The sequence below is a fragment of the Oncorhynchus keta genome, chromosome 34 (genome assembly GCF_023373465.1).
Source record: "Oncorhynchus keta strain PuntledgeMale-10-30-2019 chromosome 34, Oket_V2, whole genome shotgun sequence".
In the NCBI taxonomy this organism is placed as follows: Eukaryota; Metazoa; Chordata; class Actinopteri; order Salmoniformes; family Salmonidae; genus Oncorhynchus; species Oncorhynchus keta.
In genome coordinates, this window is record NC_068454.1 from 45195152 (window position 1) to 45208965 (window position 13814).

The 13814-nt window shown below is 40.4% G+C and overlaps 1 protein-coding gene across 1 annotated transcript in view; it reads right to left on the reverse strand.

The window, feature by feature from the left end:
- The window catches only part of LOC118367197 (collagen alpha-1(XVIII) chain-like), a 175966-nt gene extending 170585 nt beyond the window's left edge, over positions 1–5381 (reverse strand). Inside the window, exons 1-2 of the mRNA XM_052493944.1 lie at positions 5208–5381; positions 5046–5119 (exon numbers count right to left, since the gene is read on the reverse strand). Coding sequence (XP_052349904.1) covers positions 5046–5119; positions 5208–5218 — 85 coding nt within the window. The 5' untranslated portion in view covers positions 5219–5381. The remainder of the gene's footprint in view (positions 1–5045; positions 5120–5207) is intronic.
- Positions 5382–13814: the final 8433 nt, after the last annotated feature.

A 13814-nucleotide genomic window follows, 5' to 3' on the forward strand; every position in this document is an offset into this window, starting at 1 on the left:
ATTCCCATATATTCCTGTTAATTCAAGCATTTTGCTACACTCGCACTAACATCTGCTAACCATGTGTATGTGACAAATCAAATTTGATTTGATTTAATTGCAGCAGAAAGTTTCCACCTCTGAATATTCCCCAAAACGTGCAACCCTAGTTCCAACATCTAGAGGAAAGCCTTCTCAGAACAGTGCAAGCTGTTATAGCAACAAAGGGGGGGACCAACTCCTTATTAATGCCCAGGATTTTGGTATGAGATGTTTGAAGGGTAGTCCACATACTTTTGGTCATGTACAGTGGCTTGCAAAAGTATTGATCCCCTTAGTGTTTTTCCTATATGGTTGCATTACAACCTGTAATTTAAATGTATTTTTATTTGAATTTCATGTAATGGACATACACAAAATAGTAATAAAATAATTTTAAAAAATACTTGTTTCAAAAGACCAAAAAAGTAAACAGAAAAGTGGTACGTGCATATGTATTCACCCCCTTTGCTATAAAGTCCCTAAATTAGATCTGGTGCAACCAATTATCTTCAGAAGTCACATAATTAATGATTATTATGATCTCAGTAAAAACACACACCTGTTCTGAACGACCCCAGATTCTGCAACACCACTAAGCAAGCGGCACCATGAAAACCACGGAGCTCTCCAAACAGGTCAGGGACACATTTGTGGAGAAGTACAGATCAGGGATGGGTTCTAAAAAAAAAAACTCCTCATCTCATGGAGCGCCATTAAATCATTTTTTTTATTGAAAGAATATGGCACCACAACAAACCTGCCAAGAGAGGGCCACCCACCAAAACTCACAGACCAGGCAAGGAGCGCATTAATCAGAGAGGCAACAAAGAGACCAACGATAACCCTGAAGGAGCTGCAAAGCTCCACAGCGGAGACTGGAGTATCTGTCCATAGGACCACTTTAAGCCGTACACTCCACAGAGCTGGGCGTTACAGAAGAGTGGCAAGAAAATAGCCAATGCCTGAAGAAAACAAATAAGCAAACATGTTTGGTGTTTGCCAAAAGGCACATGGGAGACTCCCCAAACATATGGAAGAAGGTACTCTGGTTAGATTAGACTAAAATTGAGCTTTTTGGCCATCAAGGAAAATGCTATGTCTGGCTTAAACCCAACACCTCTCATCACCCTGAGAACAGCATGGTGGCAGGGACTGGGAAACTGGTCAGAATTGAATGAATGATGGATGGCACTAAATATAGGGAAATAAAGACAAACCTGTTTGTCTTCCAGAGATTTGAGACTGGGATGGAGGTTCACCTTCCAACAGGACAATGACCTTAAGCATACTGCTAAAGCACCACGAGTGGTTTAAGGGGAAACATTTAAATTTCTTGGAATGGCCTAGTCAACGCCCAGACCTCAATCCAATTGAGAATCTGTGGTATGACTTAAAGATCGCTCTACACCAGCGGAACCCATCCAACTTGAAGGAGCTGGAACAGATTTGCCTTGAAAAATGGGCAAACATCCCAGTGACTAGATGTGCCAAGCTTATAGCGACATACCAAGAGACTTACAGCTGTAATTTCTGTAAAAGGTGGCTCTACAAAGAATTTACTTGGTGGGGTGAATAGTTATGCACACAAGTTAAGTTTGTCTTATTTCTTGTTTGTTTCACAATAAAAAAAAAATATGCATCACTTTGCATCAAAGTGGTAGGCATGTTGTGTAAATCAAATTATACAAACCCCCCCCCAAAAAAACATTTTAATTCCAGGTTGTAAGGCAACAAAATAGGAAAAAATGCCAATGGGGTGAATACTTTCACAAGGCACTGTAGATATCTGATAAATTAAGCGAATTGATTGCACCCAAATTGGTAATTTTTTAATTAAAATATTCACATAATATTCAATAAATATAGTACATAATACATAAGCCCAAAAAATCTGCCTTGTGATTTGTTGGGAGAGCTGTCTGTATGTAGAGAACCCACCCCTGAACAATTTTTCACACTAACCAGAGTTGACAAAAGAGTCAGTCGTTGAAACCAGACCCTGTTGCCTACGGTTGGGTTTTTGAGACCGAAGACTTGTTTGCCACAACACCGTGCTGAAACAACTTTGTGAAGACCGCACTCATATTTTTGAATGCCTGGCCATCCAGTCTTCAGTCAGCTGTACATGCCACAACACAGAATTCTAAAAATGGCTAGTTTTACTTCCTCTCGTCTCTTTTATAAATAGGCTGTTAGATGTAAACCAGGGTTACTTTAAACTTTGTTGACATTAATATAAAGTTGACAAAAACATTACCTGCCAGCCCTAGCTTTTGTTAAAGAACATTTTTTTCTAATGAACACAACCCAGGGGTGTGGAGAATATGTTGTGGCAGCTGAAGTGGCAAAGGCCACAACTATATTGGACATGTCAACAGATGTTAGGAGCCTAATTCTAACCACAGGACCACCCTTTCTCTCAAGTCAACCCTTATTATATCAGTATTTATAGCTGCAGTTCAGGAACGGACTTGAGTTGTATAACTTCAAAAAGGTGGTATCAGCTATCAGATAACCTGAGACTGACCATCCCAACATGTCTTCGAAAGTCCACAGAGCAGTTTCACGGTTTCAAAAACATGTCAAATGTTTCAAGGTCATTTTACGATGAGTTTTAACGGACTCTTGGAGTGTCATAATACTTTCTTGACGCTATCAAATTCCAGACTGTGGCTTTTAAGGTTTAATTATTACCGATGCTTCTACCGAGGAGGATTTTGTTTACCTCAATGGCTCTGACCCCCTGCATATGACAGGTGGAAGCCCTATTTGCAGTGATTTTTTTAATGCATCATCAAATTCATTCATTAAATGTGCTGGCAGGGTATCCCCTTACAGCTGTTGTCCTCCTCTGCTTCAACACAGCCTGCAGGTATAGCCACACCGGGAGCAGAGAAAGCATCACATGACAAAGGGGATTCCTCATTCCTCATGTCCCAACCTAGGAGACATGCCCATTTAACGCTATCATTTCCAAACAGAGACAAAGACGTACAGGATTCATCCAACTTTCCTCCATCACGGCACTGGAAACTCAAAGACATTGTCAGTAACATTGTACGTTCAACTGGAATGTGAGTGTTTCTGGAGTATGTGCTGCCAAGTAGAGGCATCAGGTCCATTTTTAGAGTCTTTGGCATGACTGTGCTGTTAAGTTAATGTGAAGGCAACCACAGCGATGGCCATCAATCAAATATTCATGTAGACTTCTCAATTTCCTCCCTGCTCTCCATCTGACAGCTGCACAATCCAATGGACAGAACTTTGACTAAATTAAATATAGGGCCGCAGTGAGGTTCAGAGATGAATAATTTAGTATCAGAATAGGTGTGTCCCATTCTAAAATTCTACTTTCTCAAGACTAGTGTGCCCTGCAGGTCTTTAGCACACTCAAGAGTACCCATCCCAATCTCCGGATAGATAAGAAGCAACACTGGACAAAAAGCTAAAGGAATTTGAGTTCTGAGGTTAGACTTTGGACTTGGGAAAGCCCCTGTCAACAGACCAAAGCCATTCTGTGCATGTCAAAGTGGAAGTTCAGATGAATGGTATTGGCTTCTTTGCAGTCTGACCCAATTATTGACATTCAATAGGTCTCAATGACAACTACATTTACATTACATTTAAGTCATTAACTACATTTTTATTGGGTGTGTGATGTCAATCACCCAACACATAGTGTTAGCTGGTGATACCATGCTATCCATGGTTCTTTGTGTGATTAATCAAATTGTGTAAATGTTCCTTACAAGCCAGAATGTTGAATAAAAAGACATTACATTTAAACGTACTCTACCAGTTGTGTGTGCAGTTTGTTCGTCTGCCACTTTAAGACAAAAATATCCACAGGAGATTGTTTACTCAAATTTTTAGAGAGCCGATAGGTATATGGTTCTGTCTGCTTGTATTTTCAATTTACTGACACACACTGTGTAAACACGAGCACAATATGTAAACAATAGCCAAGCGTAACCAAACCACAGACCCAACTTTGCTTGCATTCAGCTGGCAGTGGCAAACCTACCTGCTCTCTATATAGTCAGCTAAACAAGACTTTCCTGTGGATATTTTGTCCAAAATTTAAAGTGGTTAAAGGACAAACTGCACATATAAGCGGTAAAGTTCAATTGTAATTTTATTCAACATTTCGGTTTGTAAGGAACATTTACATGATTTTGCACTCCAAAGTGTCAGGATGCATATACCAATTAATTGTGTATTACAGCTTGATTATTCAGACAACATGGGACAATGTTAGTTAACACTTTCACTGTGCAACTAACACAGACTCTACTAAAAAGTTTAAAGCGGTTCAACATAATTCACAAAATAGCAATAGAAACAAATTACATCATTACTTTGACCATTATGTTTGCCTAAGAGCATATGAAATGAAATATAGAAATCATTGAAAGTAAATTTACACAAACTGAACACATTTTCCTGAAGGACAAAAAAAAGTGCAGGGATGGTCAAATGAAATCAAACATAGACCTTAAGGTTGTTTATGAATAAGTAGGCTGACACCTACAACTATTTTCTCCACTGATGTAAGATAGCGATATACAATAAATCTTGACAAAGAAAGTAACCCACAGTCCACACTCAGAAACATGACATGCGCATCCCAGACACAGGCAATGTTTCCAATAGCTGAAACTGGTAATATTATAGCACAGTTTCTTTAGGAAACAACGTTTCCCAATTAGCTGTACAAAACGTAATTAATTTACCATACATACTGTAATGGCAGACATCTCCCACTTTGCATTAGCCTGTGTCATCCTTCCAATAGTGTTATCATTGAAAGCAACGTTACAACTTCACAATGTAAAACCATGAATTTAGGCCTAAGTGTATTATATTTCAACATTTCGCCGTTTTATAAGTAGTGTCTCTACATAACCAAGGTGTACATAAGTTTATTTACATTATAACGGTTCGAGAGCTAAAGATGTCTTGATGTCTACAACTTGTAACGTTAAACAGTTAAGTATCCATGTTTTTCGAAATGTTGCGCTTACCTGGCCATTGCGATGCTGCGGGGGTCAGAAGAACCAGGACAGAGCAAACTAGTGTCTCCAACCATGAGGAACACCTGCAACGAGGTAGCACATTGTGCGTTAAATTAAGAATGCTATTGGATTTCTATACATCCCCCAAGAACCTAAATTAATGCAAAATACCTCATTTTCATCTTTGTTTTGGTAGTGACCAAGTTGAAAGGCTACAAGATTTCTGGCCAAATAAATTCAAAACTTTTCCCAGTTTCCTTGGTCCACCACGACTGCCAAGGCGTGAACAGCTGATGCGCGGCTCTCTGCTTGTTACAGAGAGAAATTGTGGGAGAGACCAGTGTCCCACATATTCTGACAAAGGGGAATCCTTCTGGGTCCTAAAGAGTTCCGCGGTTTTTCACTGCATGGTGCGTTTGTACTATAATTATATTTTTTAGCGCAGCATTGTTTACACCAATCTTAGACTTGTCTGTAAATGTCAAGTTCAAGGTGAAAGAAGAAGTAGCCTAATTTGTGGTCAAACGGGCATTGTAGTTCGCATTCCAATGATAAGGCCTACCTTTGATGTCCCTATTACATTGTGTGTACATTTTGATAAAACACAATTTAACAGTTGAATCACATCCATCTACGCTCGAACAAAAGTAAAGCATGTTAAAAATGTTGTGTTTTCAATCAAATAACTTTGTTGTTTTCTCTGAAAATACCAATTTTGGCGTATGGGTTGTTCCATGTCATTTCAGCAATCCACGACACCCACAATCTCGGATTGTTCCAAAATGATTTATATTGTTAGAATAATATAAGATTAGCATTCCTGCAACATTTTGTAGAAATGTAATTACACTGCAATTTAAATTTATTTGATTTGGATTTCATGTAATGGACATACACAAAATAGTCTGAATTGTTGAAGTGAAATCCAAAAAATATCAAACGGAAAAATGGTGCGTGCATATGTATTCACCCCCTTTGCTATGAAACCCCTAAATAAGATCTGGTGCAACCAATTACCTCCAGAAGTAGCATAATTAATCAAATAAAGCCCACCTGTGTGCAATCTAAGTGTCACATGATCTGTCACAAGATCTCAGTATGATCTGAAAGACCCCCGAGTCTGCAACACCACTAAGCAAGTGGAACCACCAAGCAAGAGGCAGCATGAAGACCAATGAGCTCTCCAAACAGGTCAGGGACAAAGTTGTGGAGAAGTACAGATCAGGGTTGGGTTATAAAAAAATATCTGAAACTTTGAACATCCCACGGAGCACCATTAAATCCTTTATTAAAAAATGGAAAGAATATGGCACCACAACAAACCTGCCAAAAGAGAGCCACCCACCAAAACTCACGGACCAGGCAAGGAGGGCATTAATCAGAGAGGCAACAAAGAGACCAAAGATAACCCCGAAGGAGCTGCAAAGCTCCACAGCGGAGACTGGAGTATCTGTCCATAGGACCACTTTAAGCCGTACACTCCACAGAGCTGGGCTTTACGAAAGAGCGGCCAGAAAAAAACATTGCTTAAAGAAAAACGTTTGGTGTTCACCAAAAGGCATTTGGGAGACTCCCCAAACATATGGAAGAAGATACTCTGATGAGACTAAAATGTAGCTTTTTGGCCATCAAGGAAAATGTCTGGCGCAAACCCAACACCTCTCATCACTCTGAGAACCTCATCCCCACGGTGAAGCATGGTGGTGGCAGCATCATGCTGTGGGGATGTTTTTCATTGGCAGGGACTGGGAAATACAGGGAAATTGTTGAGGGAAACCTGTTTGTCTTCCAGAGATTTGAGACTGGAACGTAGCTTCACCTTCCACCAGGACAATGACCCTAAGCATACTGCTAAAGCAACACTTGAGTGGTTTAAGGGGAAACATTTAAATGTCTTGGAAAGGCCTAGTCAAAGCCCAGACCTAAATCCAATTGAGAATCTGTGGTATGACTTAAAGATTGCTCTACACCAGCAGAACCCATCCAACTTGAAGGAGCTGGAACAGTTTTGCCTTGAAAAATGGGCAAAAACCCAGTGGCTAGATGTGCCAAGCTTATGGAGACATATCTCAAGAGACTTTCAGCTGTAATTTCTGCAAAAGTTGGCTCTACAAAGTATTTACTTGGGGGGTGCATAGTTATGCACACTCAAGTTCAGTTTTTTGGTCTTATATCCTGTTTGTTTAACAATTCAAAATATTTGGCATCTTCAAAGTGTTCAAAGCATGTTGTGTAAATCAAATGATACAAACCTATTTAATTCCAGGTTGTAAGGCAACAAAATAGGAAAAATGCCAAGGGGGTGAATACTTTCACAAGGCACTGTAGATCTCTGATAAGATAAGCTAATTGATTGCACCCAAATTGGTAATTTCTATGTGTACTATTCACATAATGTTCAATAAATATAGTACATAACATCCAATTTGGACCAAACTTTTTATCTAACAATGAGTAAGACGTGATGAATCTAAATAAATTACACAAAAAAACCCTCAGACCCAATGCACCCCACTCCAATCCCACCCCAACAATGAGTATACAGTATCAGTTATCTCTGTCTGACAAGTAGTATGGAGCAGCAGCTCAGAGTATTGTTTCTTCATCCTATGTAATGTATTCTCTGAATTTGGTTATGTTTTTTCACCCTGTTCAGGGAAATTAGTAATTGAAGTTATGGTTTATGTTCCCCCCTACATCCTGATATGACCAGGTGTTGACCACTAGATTGTGGTGTTCCTACATTTATGTGATTTTTTAACAGAGAGAGGTTTGCTTACCATGTATGCACAAGGTATAACAAACACCCCTGGTTTGGTTTTGTTTTCCTCTACACTGTTTCAAATGCTTAAAACTTTCTAATTTGAAACCGTGGACAAGAAAACCAACGCATGGATTGACGCAGCGGTCTAAGTCATCTCAGTACTTGAGACATCACTACAGACACCCTGGTTCGAATCCAGGCTGTATTCCAATCGGCCGTGATTGGGAGTCCCATAAGGCGGTGCACAATTGGCCCAGCATCGTCCGGGTTTGTCCGGTGTAGGCCGTCATTGTAAATACGATTTTTTCTTAACTGACTTGCATAGTTAAATAAAGGTTACATTTTTTGTATGTGTTTAAACACCTTATCCATTAGGGTATGGAAACCAATGTCATTTTGTAATTTGGGTGTATTATCCCTTTACTCAAACACTGAGGTGGGGGGGATTCATAAAAAAATATATCATCTAGAACAGTACCATCTAGTGGTCAGAATGTGGTAATATCATAATGTAGGATAGGACATAAACCTAACAACTTCCATTACTAATTTCTCTGAAAAGGGGGGAAAAACACCAAATTCACTGAGAAGACATTACATAAAATGAAGAAACAATACTCAGAGACGCAAACTCCATACTACTTGTTAGACATTGAGAACTGATACTATACACTAATTGTTGTGGTGAGATTGGTGTGGAGGTCCATGGGAGACTTTTACCATTTCTTTGGATTCCTCACGTCTGACACACTTTTAGAAAAAAGTTGCTATAATTTAAAGAGGCCAATTTGCATGGGATAATTTAGCTTAATTTCCCAAAGATTAAATTATACTTCAACAAAATAACATTGCAAGAATGCTAATCTTATCTGTTTATAACAGAAACAATTTCCGAACAATCTGAGATGGTGGGTGTCCAAATCCTCTTTCTTGTGCTTTTTGATGTGGAACTTCCCACTGTAGTTTTGATTGGACTGATCATGTCAACATCCTATATTCAAAATCCTAGCTAGCAAGCTAGAAAAGCAGTCATCATGAATCAAGTTGACAATCTGCTGGCAAATCCTTTTCAGTCATACGTAGAGAAATTATAGAGAAAACGTATTGGTGCTCATTGGCCATTGGACATCAACATTACACAACAAGTTGGAAATCGCAAATTCAGCAATGAGTGGTTTGGAAGGAACGAGTGGCTAACTGCAAGCATTGCAAAGCAATCACTGGCCTGATATTCAGTGGAGTGGGTGTGTGGCCCAAGTCTGGGTTTAAAGGTCTCTTTTCTAAGCTTAAAAGGATTAACATTCACATGCCACACCATGGGCCAGAAAACATTTTTATACATTGGCCATGCAGTCAATCCAGCAGGATGTATGTGCACGTTCAAAACAACTGCAAACTCGGAACTGGGAAATCACAGGCTTCAGTAAGTTTAAGACACAAAACAAGTTCCGACTGGGAAAATACGTTTTGAACAGTCATCCAACTCAGAATTCCAAGTCGGGAACTCGGGCCTCTTTCTAGAGCTCTGACCTGAAGATCCCTCAGAGTTCCAAGTTGTCTTGAAAGCATCACAAATCCAGAGAATGCCAGACTTTGATGGCAAAGTTTGATGCCAAAATTTGCCCACAAGAAGGACCACCCGTGCCACCTTCCTGTTCAAGTGAGCACAGCACAACAAGGCGAGTCCAAAACACATCTTCTATGCTGCTGTATAAATGACGTAATATGCCAGGGAGATATGTACACGGTATCTAAGAAAGTAATACTAAGTGTATGTTGTGTAGTAAGCTGAAAGTAGCCCATGTGCCTTACCCTAACAATTTGGTCCCTTTACCCCTCATAACTTAGACTACTGTTCTGACTTGTTTTAGAGAAATTCAATCGAAAATTGTAAGAGCTTTTATTGTCTGTTTATATGCCCCATTTATGTATCCTACGGTTCTGACTTGGTGTACAGGGAGAATACTGTAAGAACGGCCCATGTTCTGAATTCTGTCACTGTACATTTAAAAAAATGCTAAACAAATAGTTATATTGACTACGTCTTTCTTAACTAATTGTCTCTTATCCTCTCGTCGTCCCCTTATGTCATAGTTTGTATATCTCAAATATCTGATTTATTCAGATAGACACATCCTATAAATTAGTGTACATGAAGATGTAACATTTAAATTATGTGTTTTGTATTCTTACCATGGATGTCTGATGTAAAGAAAGTCTAACAAAAATGTTTTTCTTCTTCAGATAACCAACAACAATACTGTCACGATCGTTGAAATGAGAGGACCAAGATGCAGCGTTGTATGTTTCCATCCTTTATTTTGGAATAGAAAACTAAAAGAACAAAAACAAAATGAACCGTGAAGCTCAGCGTAGTGCTCACAGGCAACTATACCTAGACAAGATCCCACAAAGCACAAAGGGGAAATGGCTATAAATCCCCAATCAGAGGCAACGATAAACATCTGCCTCTGATTGGGAACCATAACAAGCCAACATAGACACACAAACACCTAGATGACCCACCCAAGTCACACCCCGACCCAACCAACATAGAGAATAAAAAGCTCTCTATGGTCAGGGCGTGACAAGTACTTTAGTTGATATGTTTTCAGTCATATTGTAATAACATGTTACAAACAATAGGCCTATTTCTGCCCAAGCCCTGTCAGCTTGAAAAACATTTTTTGATGGGTCTTTCCACGACTAGAGTGCCTTATGGGTATTGTAATTTGGTTAAAAATAGCTTTATTTCTGTCATAAATAGAACATGTTCGACTTCATAACAAACATGTTTTTATGGTAAGTACAGTGGGGCAAAAAAGTATTTAGTCAGCCACCAATTGTGCAAGTTGTCCCACTTCAAAAGATGAGAGAGGCCTGTAATTTTCATCGTAGGTACACTTCAACTATGACAGAAAAAATGAGCAAAAAAATCCTGAAAATCACGTTGTAGGATTTTAAAATGAAGGTATTTGCAAATTATGGTGGAGAATAAGTATTTGGTCAATAACAAAAGTTTATCTCAATACTTTGTTATGTACCCTTTGTTGGCAATGACAGAGGTCAAACGTTTTCTGTAAGTCTTCACAAGGTTTTCACACACTGTTGCTGGTATTTTGGCCCATTCCTCCATGCAGATCTCCTCTAGAGCAGTGATGTTTGGGGCTGTTGCTGGCCAACACGGACTTTCAACTCCCTCCAACGATTTTCTATGGGGTTGAGATCTGGAGACTGGCTAGGCCACTCCAGGACCTTGAAATGCTTCTTACGAAGCCACTCCTTCGTTGCCCGGGCAGTGTGTTTGGGATCATTGTCATGCTGAAAGACCCAGCCACGTTTCATCTTCAATGCCCTTGCTGATGGAAGGAGGTTTTCACTCAAAATCTCACGATACATGGCCCCATTCATTCTTTCCTTTACACAGATCAGTCGTCCTGGTCCCTTTGCAGAAAAACAGCCCCAAAGCATGATGTTTCCACCCCCATGCTTCACAGTAGGTATGGTGTTCTTTGGATGCAACTCAGCATTCTTTGTCCTCCAAACACGACGAGTTGAGTTTTTATCAAAAAGTTATATTTTGGTTTCATCTGACCATATGACATTCTCCCAATCTTCTTCTGGATCATCCAAATGCTCTCTAGCAAACTTCAGACTGGCCTGGACATGTACTGGCTTAAGCAAGGGGACACAATGCAGGATTTGAGTCCCTGGCGGCGTAGTGTGTTACTGATGGTAGGCTTTGTTACTTTGGTCCCAGCTCTCTGCAGGTCATTCACTAGGTCCCCCCGTGTGGTTCTGGGATTTTTGCTCACCGTTTTTGTGATCATTTTGATCACAAAGTTGATTTCTTCAAACCAAGCTGCTTACCTATTGCAGATTCAGTCTTCCCAGCCTGGTTTCTAGCTGCAGACTAGTAATCATATGTCTAAGATTTGCTCTTATTTTGTGGGGATTGATAGTCTCAGAGTTGAACCATTTCCATCCGTGTAGCCAATGCTCCATGTGGAATAGTCTTGTCCTTTGGTAGAGTTGTAGTTTAAACCACTTCACACACCAGCGTCACCCAGGATGTTTTGGTCTCAGAAATTCAAACATTTGCAACCTCAGCTCACGTTGGGGTTTGCTTAGTCTGATGTGAATTTCACCAGGAGTGGGTTTTATACATAACAGCAGAAAGGGGCAGTCCATGATGCCTAATGTGATGTCAGGGCTCACGGGGGTGTGGCCACTGACTAGTTCATCTTTATATGAAAATCCATACTCTCATTTAAAAGGTTAATATCACATGATATATTTTCAAAATAGTTTTTTGTAATCACATACTTTTCACAATATTTAAATGTAAACCTGACAGCTGGGAAATATACACTTGAAGAGATACCGTTATGTGTGTTTCCTGTTCTGCATGAGATCAAGAAAAATGAAACAACTCGTCATAACTGTCCCTTAACTGTCCACAGACTATTACCACATTCTCAAAAGTAGCAATATTGTTTAATTCTCCCATTTTGGGGATTAGAAGTTTGGCCAAGTCTCTGTTCTGGGAAACTCTCTCCCTCAACACTGCATGGTGGTTTCTGCCCGGTATTTACGACCAAAGGTAATCAACCTGGGTTAGGAGAGAGATTGAGAAAGGGGGGAGCCATGATCTACACCGAGAAAGAGCCACGTCATGACACGTCACAACAGTTTGGGTAACACACTAATATATACAGTAACTCTCAAGAAGACGTACATGTTGATTGTTTTGCTCTAGGATGTCCACAGCTATCACGACTCAGGATAAGACCCAGAAAGTTTGAATAACAGACATATATTTATAAAACAGCAAACGACAGGTCAAGGGTAGGCAGAGGTCAGTAATACAGGTCAGTATCAAAAGGTACAGAACGGCAGGCAGGTTCAGGGTTAGGGCAGGCAGAATCATCAAAACCGGGATAACTAGAATACAGGAGCTCAAGAAAACAGGAATATGAAAAACACGCTGGTAGGCTTGAATGAGACAAGACAAACTGGCAACAGACAAACAGAACAGGAATGAATGCACAGGGGATAGTAGGGAAGATGAGCGACACCTGGAGGGGGGTGGAGACAAAGCACAAAGACAGGTGAAACAGATCAGAGTGTGACAGTAACCCCCCCTAAGGACTCCACCTGGTTGACGCATACCTGGTTGACTGGGATGCCGGCGGTGGAACTCAGCGATGAGGGCTGGGTCCAGGATATCCCTAGCGGGTACCCAGCACCTCTTCTCTGGGCCATAACCCTCCCAGTCAACCAGGTACTGGAATCCCCTACCCCGCGGCCAAACCTTCAGGAGGCGCCTCACTGCCTACGCCGGTTGGCCGTCGAGACAGGGGAGAGGGGTGGGACTGGAAACAGGAGACAAAGGGCTGTGAGACATAAGTTAAATCCTAGACACATGAAAAGTGGGATGTATAAAGAGGGTACGGGGCAACAGAAGATGAACAGCAGAGGGGCTAAGAATCTTGGAGATGGCCCCAGTCGGAGACCATGTCCACCGAAAGTCCATGGATCCAGAAGAAGTGCTGCACCATGAGCTGGGACGTCTGCTTGGCTGAGGATAGCTTGTGAAGAGGAATGAAATGGCAGCTTTAGAAAACTGGTCCACCATTGTAAGGATAACGGTGTTGCCATCAGACGGGGGGAGACCAGTGACGAAGTCCAGGGACATACAGTATATGTAATAATATTCGACTAGTATTGTACTTGATAGACTACAATGAGCACATTATGGAAGATAGCTTTATTTTATTTGTAGACTTTTACAAGGCATTTGATACAGTTGAACTTAAATTTCTCTCCTATTGTAGAGAAAATTGGAAAGAGATTTAACTCCTGGTTATTAAGAGATATTTCTTTATCTGGATGTGTACTTTTATCACAATCTGAAGGTCTGTCCAGATTAGTTTATACCTCCCTTGCCTTGGATGTTCCTCTGTCAGTAACTAAAATGGCTGATACTAAATTATTTAACTTCATATGGAGGA